General features: G+C 43.4%; 1 protein-coding gene across 3 annotated transcripts in view; it reads right to left on the reverse strand.

Annotated features, from left to right (window-relative positions):
* Window positions 1-201: 201 nt before the first annotated feature.
* Window positions 202-19,886, reverse strand: part of dnajc8 (DnaJ (Hsp40) homolog, subfamily C, member 8) — a 45,321-nt gene continuing 25,636 nt past the window's right edge. Inside the window, exons 7-10 of one of the 3 annotated variants that reach the window (XR_013496634.1) lie at window positions 8,232-8,323; window positions 6,589-6,664; window positions 1,483-2,222; window positions 202-442 (exon numbers count right to left, since the gene is read on the reverse strand). Coding sequence is in view for 1 of the 3 variants with exons in the window: in XM_078206742.1 (XP_078062868.1) it covers window positions 2,103-2,222; window positions 6,589-6,664; window positions 8,232-8,323 (288 nt within the window). In the remaining 2 variants the exon portion in view is untranslated. Of the gene's footprint in view, window positions 2,223-6,588; window positions 6,665-8,231; window positions 8,324-19,886 lie in introns of all 3 variants that reach the window. The other 2 variants (XR_013496633.1, XM_078206742.1) reach the window with 2 other exon arrangements.

Here is a 19,886-nt window from a genome sequence, read left to right on the forward strand (position 1 = left end):
ATATCTTGCCATATCACTGGGAGAGTGCTCATGGTGATAAGTAATTGGGCAGCGGATGTGGACATACAAGAGACTTCATAAGAGATTTACAGCATGAAACAGGCCCTTCGGCTCAACTCATCCATGAAACAGAATCACAACTGAATTACAAGAAATCCATCTTCAAAATGTTCTGGAAAAATAAAGCAACGAAGCATGAATCAACATTCGCTGAACTGATCATGTTTTATTCACAAGTCTTTTACAAACATTTTTTATTAAAATTTCAAGTGGGATACTAGAACCGTTCATGGACAAACACGGCGGCACGATGGCACAGTGGTTAGCGCTGCTGCCTCAGCACCAGGGGCCTGAGTTTGATTCCAGCCTCAGGTAACTGTCTGTGCGGAGTTTGCACATTCTCCCCACGTCCGCGTGGGTTTCCTCCAGGTGCTCCGGTTTCCTCCCACAGTCCGAAAGATGATGTGGAATTGCCGGCGTTGGACTGGGGTAGGCACTGTAAGTGATGAAGGGGCAACGCTCCGAAAACTCGTGCTACCAAATAAACCTGTGGGACTTTAACTTGGTGTTGTGAGACTACTGACAGTCCAAAGATGCGGTTAGGTAGATTGGACATGACAAAGGATAGGGGATTGGGGACATGATAGGGGATTTTCACAGTAACTTCATTGCAGTGTTAATGTAAGCCTACTTGTGACTATTAAATAAACTTTACTTTAAAAAAAAGTTGCCCCTTGGTGTCAGGAGAATTAGCAGGAGTTACAGGGATAGAACCTGGGTGGGATTGTTGTCCGTGCAGGCTCGATGAGCCGAATGGCCTCTTTCTGTACTGTAAGGATTCTATGAAATTATGAGTTCTAATGAAAATTTATTGACCTGAAACCTCTCTCTCCTCACAGATGCTGTCAGACATGCTGAGTATTTCCAGCATTTTGCCTTTATTATAGGGAGAAACTTGAATTTATTATAGGACATTCCAATAAGAAGCTAAAGCTAATTTATTAGTGTCACAAGTAGACTTACATTAACACTGAAATGAAATTACTGTGAAAATCCCCTAGTTGCCACACTTTGACACCTGGTCGGGTACAGTGAGGGAGAATTTAGCATGGCCAATCCACCTAATGAGCATGTCTTTCGGACGGTGGGAGGAAACCGGAGCACCCGGAGGAAACCCACGCAGACACGGGGAGAACGTGCAAACTCCATACAGACAGTGACCCAAGCCAGGAATCGAATCCAGAGGTCCCTGGCGCTGTGAGGCAGCAGTGCTAACCACTGTGCTGAAAAATTCTATGAATGAAATTATTCTATGAATTGTCCTCAGCCCATCCATAACCAATATTCATTTGTATATGAAGAGTTACCATGTGGTGAAGTTGAACTGATGCCACCTGTAAAACTGTGACCCCAACATCAACCAGCACCTTCAGGAAAGGGATGATAATCAGCAAAAGCATTTCCCCATCTATGAACTCGTACCTCATTTTCAAAGTTAACTTTTAGATATTCTTTCCCCCTGGGAGTTTGAAATTGAAAGCTTTTTAATGTTACTCAACTTTAATATGTGCACATGGAAAGCCAAAATTCACTATACACTCCAAACTATGATGCGTCGATCCAGTCAGTCATACAACAAATGGAATCTATCAACTCTGAAAATAGAAAACGCATACTTTGTTATTTCCAAACACTTTTAATGGTTACCTTTGATGGCTAAAGATAGACAAATTGTTCACAGTACAAAAAGGTTACAAAACGTTAAATTACAGGGCTTAAAAATTAAAGGTTTTCAAAAGGATACAAGGCCGTTATCAACCTCTTTTATACTGTACATTTACATCATATTGGTTTAGAATCAGGAAGCAGTGAAGCCCTGCCACATAGATTATCAGGGATGGAACTAAAAAAATAGTATTAGCTACGACAACATGTACGAGTCAGTAGACTGAAAAGGGGGGGGGGAGGGGAGAAAAAAAAACATTTCTGCCTCTAAACTGCAAACACTACTCCTAGGCAAAGAACATGTTCTGGAGTGAACACTGCTATAGTTGTCTGTGTTTGTGATTTCCTATTTTATGCAAAATATTTTCAGATGGCTCTTATCGCTGCTCCATCTTAACCTTTGGTGGCTTGAGGAAACTCCTCTGTTTCTTTTCTTTCTTGCCCTTCTTATTCGCTTGGAAGTTTCTCCAGCTATCAACACGGCCGTCCCGGCTTTCCTGTGGTTAACACACACACACACACACAACGGTTAACACTTAAACTAAAATACAAATTGTGCAGGAATTGTTTTTTTCAAATGTCACTTCCTATTACGCCAGAAGATTGACTATCTCTCCTTATGCAGAGCTGGAGAAGCTACAATTCAGAGAAGTTATGATTCAGAGTGACCGCAATGATGACTGACGGGGGAGAAAAATGATAGAAACCCTCTGTCGTAGAGGTCTGTGGCTCCGTAGCCGAGATGCTGTGATGGGTTTCAGACACTGCATCCAATCAGTGCAAAACCTGGCACCTGGAGGACTAGGCAATGGCAAAATTCAACCAGTGTTTTAAATCGAGAGAAGGTACACTGTCCGTTCATTTTTGGGACCAGAGATTGGTTGCAGCTTCCAGCTCACGTTGCAAGCGCAAATCTTGAAGGTTGATCTTAGAGCAGCCGCAGTCTGCGTGTAATCACCGTGGTGGTATTCGTAGAATCCCTACAATGCAGGTGGAGGCCATTCAGCCCATCAAGCCTGCACCAACAACAGTCCCACCCAAGCCCTATGACCATAACCCCACTTATTTACATTGCTAATCCCTCTGACACTAAGGCACAATTTAGCATGGCCAATCAATCTAATCGGCACACAGGGAGAACGTGCAAACTCCACACAGCCAGTCAACCTCGGCCGGAACTGAGTTCGGGTTCCTGGCGCTGTGAGGCAGCAGTGCTAACCACTGTGTTGCTCTTCTTTCCAAAGCTTCTGACTTTTCTCACAGCACAATACTGATCTTCAGTAACTTACTGGCCCTGATATTCATTGCCCTCCACACACAGCGACAAGGGATCAGGAGTAAAAAGGTAAAATGTGCTGAATGCAAACCCAACTCGCCACTTTTACAGTGGTGAATATCGGAATGTCAAACATGGGAGGAGGAAGAACACTGAAGGCCAGGAGGAGCACGAGAACTCACCGTGGTCCCCTTAAAGAAGCTTTCTGCCTTTCCCAACCCCAATCGCAGGCCTCCCCACCCCTTGGGGGCAGTCCCCGGCTGTGGACTCCTACCACTGGTGTTCCCTCCTACCCTATGACCAGGCTATCCATTTGGCCTGCTGCTGAGCAGAAGACTGTGCAAGAAGACATTTGCTAGGTTTTGTCATTAGGTCCGGCTCGAGCTTGCTGGGTTCTTTGGCCATTTTCAGGCTCTCCCCCACAACTTCCCTCTCCATTCTGGGGCTCATGATCTCTGAAGCTCTTCCACCTCTGGCTGGGAAAAAAACTGAGAGATCCGAACAAAACGAGATCTTAAATCAACAACCTGTACATCATCACAAATATCAGATTCATCAGCATATGCTGTGGGGCAATGTGTTCAACCAATGGGCAGAAAAGCAAATCAAATGTCTGTCACCAGGGTAATTTATTGTATTCAGACCAAGTCACTACAGGGAAAAGACAATATACAGAGTCAGCATAATTCTTGTAAAAGACTCTGGATTCAACACTTCAATGTCATTTTCAAACTGTGCTAGCCCCGTTGTACCAAACTAATAACTCCCAGCATTTAAATTCACATTAAGTACTCTCTTCAGAAATGCGACCCTAGGTGATAATGACATAACATACTAATCCTGCTTAGGTATTTTTCATATTTCAAATAAACGTCAAATAAAAAAAATTGTTGGCCAACGTTGGCCTTTATTTCAAAGGGAATGGAGTATAAATATAGAGAAGTCTTGCTAAAACTATACAAGGCACTAGTTAGACCACACCTGGAATACTGTGAACAGTTTTGGTCCCCTTATCTATGGAAAGATATACTGGCATTGGAGGCAGTCCAGAGAACATTCACGAGGTTAATCCCGGGTATGGGGGGGATTTTCTTATGAGGGGAGTTGAGCAGGTTGGGCCTGTACTTATTGGAGTTTAGAAGAATGAGAGGCAACCTTATTGAGGCATTGCGGATTCTCAGGGGACTCAACAGAGTAGATGCAGAGGTTGTTTCCTCTTGTGAAAGAGTCTAGGACCAAAGGGGCATAATCCCAGAGTGAGGGGGTCACACATTTAAGATAGAGATGAGGACTTTCTTCTCTCAGAGCAGAGTGAATCTGTGGAATTCTTTACCGCAGAGAGCTGCAGAGGCTGGGTCATTATGCATGTTCAAGGCTGAGACAGACAGGTTTTTAATCAGTAAGGGATTCAAGGGTTATGGGGACAAGGCCGGAAAGTGGAGTGAAGGATTATATCAGATCGGCCTCGATCTCATGATGGGCCGAACAGCCAACTTCTGCTCCTAAGTCACATAGCCGCATTAAGCTTTACAGAAATTCTGGTACTTAAAATCAGATAAAAAATCTCTGTGGAGTCAAAGGAGTATTCAAGAGGGTGGGAGCAGGGCAATGATGAAAGATTTGGTTAAAAAAAGGAGCGGTCATAAAGCAGAGAGATTTAGGGAGGGAGTACCAGGTTGTGGAGCCTAGCTGGCCGTAGGCACGATGGCAATGTGAAGAGAGCAGAATTCCCCAAGATACCAGGGTTGGAGGGGCACAAAAGTCCAGGGTGGGGTTCGTTGGGTTGGAGAATGATGCAGAAATGGCAAGGAGTGAGTCATGAAGCAAAGGTTGAAAATTTTAAACTTGAAGCAATGAGCAGGCAGGTCCATTGTAGGCGAGGATGATGGACAAGTTGGGACATGGACAGCAGGATATTGTATGAGCTGAAATTTATGCAGGGTGAGGGCCCAGCCAGGAGGACATTGAAGCTGTTATGTCTGGAGGTGGCACGGGAACAAATGAGGGCTTTGGTAGCAAAGGGGCTGAGACAGGTGAGGCAATGAAGATGGAAGTTAGCAGAATGCAATGGGAGAGGATATGGGGACGGAAGGTCAGCTTGAGGTTGAATAGAATGTTGAGGCTGTAAACAGTCTGGGGAAGGTAGGTGAGTAAAAAACAGGCGACGAAGGCACAGTGACAATAATAACTTTCATTTACAATGTTTATTTCACAGTAACTTCATTGCAGTGTTAATGTAAGCCTTACTTGTGACTAATGAATAAACTTTTAAAAAAAAACTTTTTGGCACGGGCCAAAGATGAAGAATTTGGTTTTCCTACTGGAGGGGGGGGGGGAAATAAAATCACAGCTCATTCAGATACAGGACTAGTAATCTGAGTAGTCTGGAGAAGGAGAGCTGGATGTTGTTAATAAACACATGGAAGCCAATTCCTTATCTTTGGAAGGTTTGCCAAGGGGCAGCAGAAGGAAAGATTTTTGGAGCTCCCGAGGTAACAGTGCAGGAGTGGGAAGAGACACCGTTGTCGGATACGCTCTGATGATGATTGGATCTAGAAGAATGGAACTAAGCAAGTATTCCTTTCCACTCTAAACAATGCAATCAGATTCATTAGTGTAAGGATGTACGTAGCACAGTCAGTTCATTATGCTTTCACGCTGGAACTTCGGCTTAAAGCCCAAGTCAAAGCGATGGGATTAAAATCTCCTTTTATTGCCCACTGTAAACATCCCATGTGAAGTTCGCACATTATCCCCACGTTTGCGTGGGTTTCCTCCGGGTGCTCCGGTTTCCTCCCACAAGCCAAAGATGTGCAGGTTAGGTGGATTGGCCATGTTAAATTGCGCCCTTAGTGTCCAAGGATATGTAGGTTAAGTGCATTAGCGGGACAAATACTTGGGGCTATGGGGATAGGGCCTGGTTGGGATGCTCTGTTGGAAAGTCGGTGCAGACTCAATGAGCCGAATGGTCTCCTTCTGCACTGTAAGGATGCTATGATTCTAGTTGGGCCAAATGGCCATGTTTCTGTGCTGCATATCAAATGTAGCCTAGGCCATTTCTGGGAAGCTTTTGGAAGTGCAAGGCACCTCAGACAGAAGCACCTGGATTTCCAGATTTAATTGCAACATGTATAGGAGTTGTCCAATTTCCACATAAATAATGGGGAAGTGCAGTTAGCCTCACTGTTAATCCTATGGCCCAGTGAGATGTATTTCTGCATTTAGGTTTGCTTAGCATATAATAACTGTCATTTTAAAAAATTCATATGAGGAAATATTGCACTGAGATTTGGAGTGTATATTCCATAGCATTTTCTAATTAGAATTCACACTTCTTAGAATATTAGATACTAAATTTCAATCTAAAACAGATGATTTTTATGACTGTTTCAAGACATACTATGAAATTGACTATTCTGCATCACTCACTGGACATCTCAATGTCAAGGTAGTTAATAAAATAAATTGGCTTTCCAAAAAGAAACCATTTTCAATAAGACTGAAGAATCCTAACCATTGTTCATTGTTCCACAGGTCATTCAAAACATGACAAGAATTAGAAATTGGTAAATTAGAATTTTACAAACCTCAAAATTCTTCTGCCATTCTTTATCACGTTTTGCTTTCTCTTCCTGCTCAATCTCTTCCTCTCTTTGCCGTTTCCTGGATTGGGAAGAATGGACAGCATCAGAAAATGGGCCTCAAAATGGCTCAACGAGCATTCAGCCATTGAAATTTTGCATTTGTTTGCCTGGATTGGTGACAAAAAAAACCCCAGTGAATTAAGGGGTTCTCAAACTGCACAGCCTGGGATGCCCCCTTTACTTGTTGCCCTGGGATCGAGGAGTTGGTCTCGTATCTGGAGGTCCACAAAACCAACTTCCCCTTTACTAAACTATTATTAACTGCTGGCAAGCACAACATGGGCGATAACAGAGCTAAGCTTGGTTATGATTTGCACATCCCACACCTGGCCCCAACTCCCAAACCCGCAGCACGATATAAAAATGGTCTACCAACGCACACAGGCATAGCTCATAAATAAAGAGGGGCGTTTAGGTGAGGTGCTGACAGGTAGCTGAAGTCCAAACTACCTCACGCCAAGGAATTCAGATAACGAAGGGGGCAATTTGGGATTGGGAGGGTGGAAGAGGGTATCGGGAGAGGTTTGGAGAATAAACTACAATAGGTAAGTGGCCTTAAGAAAATAAAGCTACAGCAAAAGACTGAAAATTTGAATCAATTTTTGTACTAAATACATTTGAATTAACAAATAGTTAGAACAGCAAAGTGTAAATTAACAATTTGCATTTATAAAGCACCTTTAATATAGCAACACATCACAAGATGCTGCATAGAAGAGTTATTAAATAAAATTTGACACTGAGCCAAAGAGATTTTAGGCCAGATGACCAAAAATTTTATCATAATAGCTTCTTCAGAATATTTTAAAAGGAGGGGAGAGATAAAAGGGAGGAACTTTCTGAGATTCTGGGCCCTCGCAGCTGAAGGTACGGCCAATCCCAAGGTACGGCCAATCCCAAAAATCAGGGATGACCAAGAGACGAGAATCAGAAAAGCACAGCTATCTTCAAAGAATCCCTATAGTGCGGAAGGAGGCCTTTCGGCCCATCAAGTCTGCACCGACCACAATCCCACCCAGGATCTATTCTCGTAACTCCACACATTTACCCTGCTAATCCCCTGACATTAGGGTCAATTTAGCATGGCCAATCAACCTAACCCGAACATCTTTGGACTGTGGGAGAAAAGCCATGCAAACTCCACACAGACAGTGACCCGAGGCCAGAATTGAACCCGTGTCCCTGGTGCTGTGAGGCAGCGGTGCTAACCACTGTGCCATCCCGATCTTGGTGATATGGTTGTAGGAAGTTACAGAGATACAAGCAAGGTTATGGTGGGATTTGAAAACAAGGATGAGAATTTTGTTTTAAAAACAAAACGCTGTTGGACCAGCAGCCAAAATCTAACAGAGTATAGGGAATGATGGGCGAACGGGAGTTAGTGAAGTTTTTAAGTATTGAATAATTTAAATAACTTTGAATTAAGAGTCGATTATATACAGTTTCTTTTTCCCCAACAAAAATTGACTCCCCAGTTATAAACAGCATTGTTGGGGAGTTTGGGGGGGGGGGGGGGGGATGGATCACTGGGAAGAAATTAAAAGCAGAATGACTGGTACAATAGGTGTTAAGATAATTCCATATACCTCTCATGCATGTCCTTGGCTTCACGCTCCTTCCTTTTAATTTCTAGTTCAGCAAACAGCTTCATAGTTTGTTTGTGTACCAACTGCTTGAACTGGTAAGATTAAAGATAAGATTGATTCTGACATGACTCAGAGAGCAAGTGAACAATAACACATTGAGGTTACTACACACATGTTTTACAATCATGACATAAATAGCAACACCCTCCAGCTGACTTGAATCCGTGGTTAGAGAATTCAATCTACTTACAAAGGAGAAGTTCAAACAGAAAAAAAAAAATCCAAAATACTGCTTTTCTTTCAATGATGCATCAAATTACTGCTCAACGTTACAGCACCAATATCTGAAGCTCCTGCAATTCCAGGGATTTATTTACACAATATTATGACGCCTTTGAAGGGGACCAGGGAACGGTCCATGGCATCAACAGAATTCTACTTGTCCATTATGGGACTTCTTACTTCTCTTGCAGAACACTGATAAAAGTCCACTGCAGTGCTTTTTCAAAGTTAGGAATTGCCTCCCAGAGCAATATTTGCAGCAACTCCAATGCTTATACACAAAGATTCATAGTCCAGCACTTGTGAAATGTTAGTTTTTCTTCCGCGTTTAACGCAATGTTACCAAATACAAAAATCAAGGCAATATTCCTTTTCCGTAACCACTATTTACAGTAAGGTCTTGTTCTGGTACAACCCATTAAATACATGACCAACCAATGTACAAAGCGGTGGGTGAACGTCTTCATCTTACTTAACCACTTACACCAGTCGCGCACGCACGCGCACAGAGGGGCAATTTACCATGGCCAATCAACCTAACCTGCACATCTTTGGACTGTGGGAGGAAACCAATTCAGACATGGGGCGAACATGCAAACTACAGAGACAGACACTCAAGGCCGGAATTGAACCTGGGCCCCCGGAGTTGTATGGCAGCAGTGCTAACCACTGCACTGCTGTGCTGTTCTAGTGGGTGAAAGTCTTCAGTTGCTTTCTTTCTACCCCTGAAGTAAAAAAGTTGGGATTTTGAACCACTCAGTCGAACGTCCAGTGCAGAAAGGGTGCTGCACTGTTAGAGGTGCTGTCTTTCAGAGAAAACAGTGACATAAAGATGCTGAATCAGTGAACAGAGGTAGCTCCACCTCTGTACCCTGCCCCATCACCTCAACCCCCCCCCAACAATAGACCAGCTGATCATTTACTTATCAATACTGTTGGATCTTGCTGCCACGACAGCTCCTACAATTTCCCATATAACACTGACTGTACGTGAAAAGCCATTTAGCATTTGATCTTCCTGGAGCCAGAGAAGCCAACACGTGGCTCACGTGTCACTATTCCCAAAGCGTAGCTCCTTCACTCATATACAAATTGTCAGGATTTCTGGCTGCCCTTTTCATTAGCTGAATCGGCATGAGCATATGATTTTGATTGGGAAAGATACTGTCTACTTGAATATTCTGAAATCTATTCAAACAAGCAGGAGGTTTTAATAATTTCTTACAGATATGCAACCAGGACGTACCGATATCTCTACGAAATACCTGGAGTTTGAGTATACTAAAGGATGTTCGAACACTTCTTAAACATGGAGAAACCCCCGCTCTTCTCAAAATATTGGGACAGTCCAGAGGGACCCCTGCAAGTAGTGATATTCCCGTGAACACCCTACCCACTACCTACCGTCTTAACTTCCAAGTATCTAAAAGTTATTGGAATACAAGAGAAATTGCACGCAAGTCTGGAATAATTGTATTGGATGTATAATATTCAGGGCACTGTGTTCACGGTCTGTGTTTTATACAGGTGTGGATGTCTCAGGACCGACGCATCGCAATTTGAAAACTTCTGATGAGCAAAAGACAGACCAGGGCAGTTTTAAAGCTTTGAAGATTGAAAGAGGAGGAAGATGGAAAAGCACCACCAGTTAGCACTCTCACTGGCAATCCACCCCCGAACAAAACACTAAGATTACAAAAAAAAAAGGAGAAACACAATACGGCAACAAGGTAATGACAATAGGAGAATGTAAAGATGCTTCAGCTGATTTGGACAAGCCGAGTGTGTGGGCATATGCATGGCAGATGCAGTATAATGTGAATAAATGTGAGGTTATCCACTTTGGTAGCAATAATAAGACGACAAGTTATTACTTGAATGGGTACAATTTGAGACAGGGGGATACTCTGAGACCTTGGTGTCCTCGTGCATCAGTCACTGAAAGCAGGCACGCAGGTGCAGCAGGCAATAAAGGCGGCAAATACACGTTGGCCTTCATAGCAAGAGGATTTGAGGATAGGGATGTTTTGCTACAATTGTACAGGGCGTTGGTGAAGCCACACCTGGAGTATTGTGTGCAGTTTTGGTGTCCTTATCTGAGGAAGGATGTCCTTGCTGTCGAGGGAATACAGCAAAGGTTTACCAGGCTGATTCCTAGGATGGCAGGTCTGTCATACAAGGAGAGACTAAGTGGGTTAGGATTATATTCACTGGAGTTTAGAAGAGTGAGGGGGGATCTCACAGAAATTTATAAAATTCTAACAGGGTTAGGCAAGGTAGATTCAGAAAGAATGCTCCCCATGGTGGGGGGAGTCCAGAACTAGGGGTCATAGCTTGAGGATAAGGGGGTAAACCTTTTAGAACTGAGGTGAGGAGAAATTTCTTCACCCAGAGGGTGGCGAATGTGTGAAATTCACTCCCACAGAAAGTAGTTGAGGCCAAATATTGTCTGATTTCAAGAAGAAATTAGATATAGCTCTTAGAGCTAAAGGGACCAAGGGATATGGGGGGGGGGGGGGGGGGGGGGGGGGGGAGAGTGGGAAGAGTGGGGATCAGGATGTTGAATTCGATGATCACCCATGATCAAAATGAATGGTGGAGCAGGCTTTTAAAGGCCGAATGGCCTACTCTTCTTTCTAGTTTCTATGTTTCTAAAAGCGAATAAAAATAAAGCCACTCATGGTAAAATACCAGTCACTCTGAATTTCTTACGTATCTTTTACTCACATGATGAGTGCCACCACATCCATTTCGTAAAAATTTCTTCCAGTTGACTAAACTTTCGACACCATAACGGGCTTATTTATGCTTCCATTTTAAGTGAACACGCCTCATCTTTCACCAATCAATAAGTGTTGTTCACTGAAATCACATTCACTCTGAAAGCGAATGAGCAGCTGGGAGCAGGTTCGTGCACACACGGTAAGCTGCACAGTCAATGTACAATTTAAGAGGCTGTACAATGACGACGATCCTGGCAACACAATGAACAGCTACACTGGGAATGTTGGTTTGACGCATCAGAAACATCAAAGTCACGGATCCCATGGAATATGCTCTTTTAAAGCACCAAAATGAAGTGTTAGGTCAGGCGGTTATCCCCTGTCTCGCATCACAGTGACGCGCGTTGGGAAATCCTTCGGCAGGGTGTAAATTAAATTCACTTGAGCACTCGCCTCTTCAGATGACACAACATTTGGCAATAGGTCACTGGGCTAATACAAATATTTATCTCGCTGATTTGCTCATCATATTTTTGAGCTGTAACACTACAATGAGCAAAGCAATTGCATAAGATCTGCTAAAATGTGGGGAAGCCCATCCTCAAGAAACCTTTCAGGGTTATGAATTGGTATAGTGTACTTGAGAATTAAAAAGACTTTGAGTGGACTGACAAAATGTCTGCAGGACATTGTTCATTGTGGTTACACAAATGATTAAGTGCTTGCCATTGTCTTTATAAGTTTATTTATTATGCGGCAATGGCTGAAGAGGTAAAAAAGTTTATTTATTAGTGTCACAAGTAGTCTTACATTAACACTGCAATGAAGCTACTGTGAAACTCCCCTAGTTGCCACACTCCGGCGCCTGTTGGGGTACACGGAGGGAGAATTTAGCATGGCCAATGCACCTAGTCAGCACGCCTTTCAGACTGTGGGAGGAAACCGGAGCACCCGGAGGAAACCCACGCAGACAACATGGAGACTCTGTGCAGACAGTGACCAATGCCGGGAATCAAACCCGGGTCCCTGACATAAAGGCAGCAATGCTAAACACCGTGCCACTCTGCTGCCCTAAACGATTTTCATAATAACTTCATTGCAGTGTGAATGTAAGCTACTTGTGACACTAATAAATAAACTTAACATGTCCAACTGATTTCAGAATTCTGCTGGGACTTCCATATCTGGCTGGTTCAGTTTGGTGACAACATTTGAATTGAAGGTTGGGAATCAGGCCTGGTACTGGGTTTAGGTGCATTTGTCTAACCCTGTTTCAGTTGTGCTTGCAATGAGAAACACGCGTGATATACCATCTAATAGCTTATCTCTTGTTTTAGAGCCCTCTCTTCATAATTCTACTGCCACTGGTGAGATGGCAGCACTGCATCGGGCTTCAGTGATGAGGAGCTCCCTTGATCACCTAATAAGTAAAGACATCACTTTGGGTGGCTCAAAGCCTCAGACCAAAAGATTGTGGGTTTACCCTGGGGTTTATGTTGACTAACTGATCACGTGAAAACTGTCGGGAAAAAGATACCGAAGTCTGAGATGACATACCAACTGACTCAAGAACAGCTTCTTCCCTGCTGCCATCAGACTTTGAACGGATCTACCTTATAGAACATAGAACAGTACAGCACAGAACAGGGCCTTCGGCCCACGATGTTGTGCCGAGCTTTATCTGAAACCAAGATCAAGCTATCCCACTCCCTATCATCCTGGTGTGCTCCATGTGCCTATCCAATAACCGCTTAAATGTTCCTAAAGTGTCTGACTCCACTATCACTGCAGGCAGTCCATTCCACACCCCAACCACTCTCTGCGTAAAGAACCTACCTCTGATATCCTTCCTATATCTCCCACCATGAACCCTATAGTTATGCCCCTTTGTAATAGCTCCATCCACCCGAGGAAATAGTCTTTGAACGTTCACTCTATCTATCCCCTTCATCATTTTATAAACCTCTATTAAGTCTCCCCTCACCCTCCTCCGCTCCAGAGAGAACAGCCCTAGCTCCCTCATAAGACCTACCCTCCAAACCAGGCAGCATCCTGGTAAATCTCCTCTGCACTCTTTCCAGCGCTTCCACATCCTTCTTATAGTGAGGTGACCAGAACTGCACACAATATTCCAAATGTGGTCTCACCAAGGTCCTGGACAGTTGCAGCATAACCCCACGGCTCTTAAACTCAAACCCCCTGTTAATAAAAGCTAACACACTATAGGCCTTCTTCACAGCTCTATCCACTTGAGTGGCAACCTGTAGAGATCTGTGGATATGGACCCCAAGATCTCTGTTCCTCCACAGTCTTCAGAACCCTACCTTTGACCCTGTAATCCACATTTAAATTAGTCCTACCAAAATGAATCACCTCACATTTATCAGGGTTAAACTCCATTTGCCATTTTTCAGCCCAGCTTTGCATCCTATTTATGTCTCTTTGCAGCCTACAACAGCCCTCCACCTCATCCACTACTCCACCAATCTTGGTGTCATCAGCAAATTTACTGATCCACCCTTCAGCCCCCTCCTCTAAGTCATTAATAAAAATCACAAAGAGCAGAGGACCAAGCACTGATCCCAGCGGCACTCCGCTAGCAACCTGCCTCCAATCCGAAAATTTTCCATCCACCACCACCCTCTGTCTTCGATCAGACAGCCAGTTACCTATCCAATCGGCCAACTTTCCCTCTATCCCACACCTCCACACTTTCATCATAAGCCGACCATGGGGGACCTTATCAAACGCCTTACTAAAATCCATGTATATGACATCAACTGCCCTACCTTCATCAACACACTTAGTTACCTCCTCAAAAAATTCTATCAAATTTGTGATGCACGACTTGCCCTTCACGAATCCGTGCTGACTATCCCGGATTAATCCGCATCTTTCTAAATGGTCGTAAATCCCATCCCTAAGGACCTTTTCCATCAATTTACCAACCACCGAAGTAAGACTAACCGGTCTATAATTACCAGGGTCATTTCTATTCCCTTTCTTAAACAGAGGAACAACATTCACCAGTCTTCTGGCACCATCCCCGTGGACAGCGAGGACCCAAAGATCAAAGCCAAAGGCTCTGCAATCTCATCCCTTGCCTTCCAAAGAATCCTAGGATACATTTCATCAGGCCCAGGGGACTTATCGACCTTCAGTTTATTCACAACTGCCAGGACATCCTCCCTCCGAACATCTATTTCCTCCAGCCTATTAGCCTGTAACACCTTCTCTTCCTCAAAAACATGGCCCCTCTCCTTGGTGAACACTGAAGAAAAGTATTCATTCATCACCTCGCCTATCTCTACTGACTCCATACACAAGTTCCCACTACTGTCCTTGACCGGCCCTAACCTCACCCTGGTCATTCTTTTATTCCTCACATAAGAGTAAAAAGCCTTGGGGTTTTCCTTGATCCGACCCGCCAAGGACTTCTCGTGTCCCCTCCTAGCTCTCCTAAGCCCCTTTTTCAGCTCATTCCTTGCTAACTTGTAACCCTCAATCGAGCCATCTGAACCTTGTTTCCTCATCCCTACATAAGCTTCCCTCTTCCTTTTCACAAGACATTCCACCTCTTTCGTGAACCATGGTTCCCTCACTCGGCCATTTCCTCCCTGCCTGACAGGGACATACCTATCAAGGACATCCAGTATTTGTTCCTTGAAAAAGTTCCACTTTTCATTAGTTCCTTTCTCTGACAGTTTCTGTTCCCAACTTATGCCCCCTAATTCTTGCCTAATCGCATCATAATTACCTCTCCCCCAATTGTAAGCCTTGCCCTGCCGTACGGCCCTATCCCTCTCCATTGCAATAACAAAAGACACCGAATTGTGGTCACTATCTCCAAAGTGCTCTCCCACAACCAAATCTAACACTTGGCCCGGTTCATTTCCCAGTACCAAATCCAATGTGGCCATAGAACAGAGAAGTGGGTTTGTCTCAGGTATGATAACCTCCATGATTGAATATAACATCAACAATCACTCTCTGAACCCAGGAGGAAAAAAATAAACAGGAGGGGGAAAAAAACACAAGAAATTAGGCGGGGTGGGGGGGGGGGGGGGGGGGGGGGAGGTTAAATGTTTTAAATATATAGCAAGTCAGGCAGCAATGAATGCTGTACAAAGTCAAAAGTGGAAGTCAAAAGGCAATACCAAATGTGGGGGTGGCACAGTGGTTAGCACTGCTGTCTCACAGCGCCAGAGACCCGGGTTCGATTCCCGGCTTGGGTCACTGTCTGTGTGGAGTTTCCACATTCTTCCCGTGTCTGCGTGGGTGTCCTCCGGGTGCTCCAGTTTCCTTCCACATTCTGAAAAACGTAGTTAGATGCATTGACCCGAACAAGCACCAGACTGTGACAACTACGGGAACTTCACAGTAACTTTATTGCAGTGTTAATGTAAGCCTTACTTGTGACTAATAAATAAACTTTTAACTCAAGTGCGAAAGAACTCGAAAACTGTACACTCAAATGTGATGTGGAGTTGCCGGCGTTGGACTGGGGTAGACACAATAAGTAGTCTCACAACACCATGTTCAAGTCCGACAGGTTTATTTGGTAGCAAATGTGATGACACAACAAGTTCTAATACTGCATAACTACTTTATGATTGACTATTTATTTACTTAAAATTATGGCTTTACTATTGGTAAGTAGAAGACTAGTGAACTCCACATGGAGTTCTCATATAGATTAATAACCTAACCACTTTCCAGTTTCATATTTTGATCTATTTGGTGACATACTGCATTAGTCCACAGGATCACAGACTGCATGGGGTGTTGCTTTCTACAGTGCAGCTGCGCAGTCTGGGAGAAATGTTTCCTGAAGCAAGAAAGAAGGGAAGTTAACAAGCACCTATTTATTGCATTTCCGGGCAATTGGCTGGTAGAAATGATGGAAGTTTACAACTCTCACTTCCCCAATCAACTTTGTTGAAAAACAGGAAACAAAGAGAGAGCTGAAGGACAAAAAAAAAAGAAATCACTTTAAAAACACTACTCCTGTCCCCCGCATAAACCCACCACTGAGCACAAGCCCGGTGTTTTCCTAAGCAACATCTGTGGATTAACTGTGGAAGACATCAATATCAGAATAATATACTTCTGTTTGCCAACATGCTCAGATAACTGATCGGAGGTTGCTTCACGGAGCTTTAGTCAAAAACAAATAGTGGTTTTGATCCAAGCCCTGGAGAGGAAGATGACAACCTTCACAAGTTCCAACATGGCTAATGGCCATTAGCAAGGTGATTGAGTGCCATTCCAAAAGATTACACAATCGAGCACCGTGGTTTTTGAAGGTAGCAGCAGAAAAGGAACACAAAATGCCACACAACGTTCTGCGTGAGGTACAGTTCTAAATCTGTTACAACTTGTATCTCTGTTTTTTTGTTCTGGATCCCTCAACTACAGAAAGCAGCCTGCTTCAATCTATCCGATATCATCCTTTGTTTTCATTTGTATCACACGATGCCACAATCTGCATTGTTTTAATGAAAGAAAGACGCACTTTTTAAAGTATTTCCTAATCTGCATTTTATCATTTCAGTGAATCTATTTGTGTTTTATAGAACATTACAGCGCAGTACAGGCCCTTCGGCCCTCGATGTTGCGCCGACCTGTGAAACCAATCTAAAGCCCATCTAACCTACACTATTCCAATATCATCCATATGTTTATCAAATGACCATTTAAATGCCCTTAATGTTGGCGAGTCCATCACTGTTGCAGGCAGGGCATTCCACACCCTTACTACTCTCTGAGTAAAGAATCTACCTCTGACATCTGCCCTATATCTAACACCCCTCAATTTAAAGCTATGCCCCCTCGTGCTAGCCATCATCATCCGAGGAAAAAGGCTCTCACTGTCCACCCTATCTAATCCTCTGATCATCTTATATGCCTCTATTAAGTCACCTCTTAACCTTCTTCTCTCTAACGAAAACAGCCTCAAGTCCCTCAGCCTTTCCTCATAAGACCATCCAACCATACCAGGCAACATCCTGGTAAATCTCCTCTGCACCCTTTCCAATGCTTCCACATCCTTCCTATAATGCGGCAACCAGAACTGTACGCAATACTTCAAGTGCGGCCGCACCAGAGTTTTGTACAGCTGCAACATGACCTCATGGCTCTGAAACTCAATCCCTCTACCAATAAAAGCTAACACACCGTACGCCTTCTTAACAATCCTATCAACCTGGGTGCCAACTTTCAGGGATCTATGTACATGGACACCGAGATCTCTCTGCTCATCCACACTACCAAATATCTTACCATTAGCCCAGTACTCTGTATTCCGGTTACTCCTTCCAAAGTGAATCACCTCACACTTTTCCGCATTAAACTCCATTTGCCACCTCTCAGCCCAGTTTTGCAGCTTATCTATGTCCCTCTGTAACCTGCAACATCCTTCTGCACTGTCCACAACTCCACCAACTTTAGTGTCATCCGCAAAGTTACTAACCCATCCTTCTACACCCTCATCCAGGTCATTTATAAAAATGACAAACAGCAGTGGCCCCAAAACAGATCCTTGCGGTACACCACTAGTAACTGAACTCCAGGATGAACATTTCCCATCAACCACCACCCTCTGTCTTCTTACAGCTAGCCAATTCCTGATCCAAACCACTAAATCACCCTCAATCCCATGCCTCCGTATCTTCTGCAATAGCTTACCATGGAGAACCTTATCAAACGCTTTACTGAAATCCATATTCACCACATCAACTGCTTTACCCTTATCCACCTCTTTGGTCACCTTCTCAAATAACTCAATAAGGTTTGTGAGGCACGACCTACCCTTCACAAAACCATGTTGACTATCCCTAATCAAATTATTCCTTTCTAGATGATTATAAATCCTATCTCATATAATCCTTTCCAAAACTTTGCCCACAACAGAAGTAAGGCTCACCGGTCTATAATTACCAGGGTTGTCTCTACTCCCCTTCTTGAACACGGGGACAACATTTGCTATCCTCCAGTCTTCTGGCACTATTCCTGTAGACAATGACGACATAAAGATCAAAGCCAAAGGCTCTGCAATCTCCTCTCTAGCCTCCCAGAGAATCCTAGAATAAATCCCACCCGGCCCAGGGGACTTATCTATTTTCACACTTTCCAGAATTGCTAACATCTCCTCCTTATGAACCTCAGTCCCGTCTAGTCTAATAGCCTGTATCTCAGTATTCTCCTCGACAACATTGTCTTTTTCTGACGAAAGATATTCATTTAGTGCCTCTCCTATCTCTTCGGACTCCACACACAACTTCCCACTACTGTCCTTGACTGGCCCTAATCTTACCCTAGTCATTCTTTTATTCCCGACATACCTATAGAAAGCTTTAGGGTTTTCCTTGATCCTACCTGCCAAAGACTTCTCATGTCCCCTCCTGGCTCTTCTTAGTTCTCTCTTTAGGTCCTTCCTGGCTAACTTGTAACTTTCAAGCGCCCTAACTGAGCCTTCACGTCTCATCTTTACATAAGTCTCCTTCTTCCTCTTCACAAGAGATTCAACTTCTTTAGTAAACCACAGTTCCCTCGCTCGACCACTTCCTCCCTGCCTGACAGGTACATACTTATCAAGGACACGCAATAGCTGTTGCTTGAACAAGCTCCACAAAAGTCTCAAGATCCTTCCTATTAATTGAAGCCCAATAGTGCACATGGTATTTTAACTGAATTCTTTTTTATTTCACATAGATCCGTCATTACCTCTTGGATTTTATATTCTGTACGTCTTGTGCTAATACATTGAATTCTATTTCCTTTCTGTTAAAATAAACATCCCCATCAACCTGGACATGCTTTTTTTAAAAAAAACTTATACAACATCGCACCTTAAAGTAGCTTAAAAACAATTTCAATATACTAACAGAAGTTGTTGCTCATGCTGACGTGAAGATAAAGTGTAGATCAGCACATGGGTATTCATTACAGAGAAAGGACAAAATGTGTATTATACTACAGAAATGTAATAGCATACGCCAAGTTGGCAGACTGTCAGCCAGTACATCAAATAGACCCCTGATTCCACACACAGAGGGTTCCTGGACTCTCCTGGATAGGCTTAAAGTAGCTCCTGTTCACGCTGACCTGCGCCAGTGCAGCTTCAGGCATTACAAGCTGAGATTTTGCAGCAAGTTACCTACATTCGCCTTTTATGGACAAACAGGGAAGCAACTTGCTTTCCGCTTTTTGAATTAAACCTCTTATGTGCTTTTAGATAAACATGCATAAAACTTTTTTCAATAAAATGTTTCAACTTACACTTTTTTTTATTTATATGTTTTTACAAAGATACAAAATTGAATCTCACATTCTATATTTTACAAAGTTTCATGACACTTTTTGTTGGGAGTCATATTTCATCTAAACATATTAAAAAGTTCTAAAATTAGTTTCAGAAAACAAAGCATTCTTTTTAAAAAAAAAATGCAAACCATTTCAGTGAAAATCCAAGCTCGGTCTTTTCACAAATGGGAATGCAGAATTGAACTGCAGAGAAAATAATTTGGGCTACCATTAACTGTCTGTCCCAGTGATAAATGGTTAGAAATAAATGCTTGCTACAATGTGCTGCTCTCTGGCGAGCTCTCCAGAAGCCCATTAGGGTGCAGCTACTGCAACATCAGCTGCC

This window comes from Mustelus asterias, unplaced genomic scaffold (genome assembly GCF_964213995.1).
Source record: "Mustelus asterias unplaced genomic scaffold, sMusAst1.hap1.1 HAP1_SCAFFOLD_1748, whole genome shotgun sequence".
Lineage (NCBI taxonomy): Eukaryota > Metazoa > Chordata > Chondrichthyes > Carcharhiniformes > Triakidae > Mustelus > Mustelus asterias.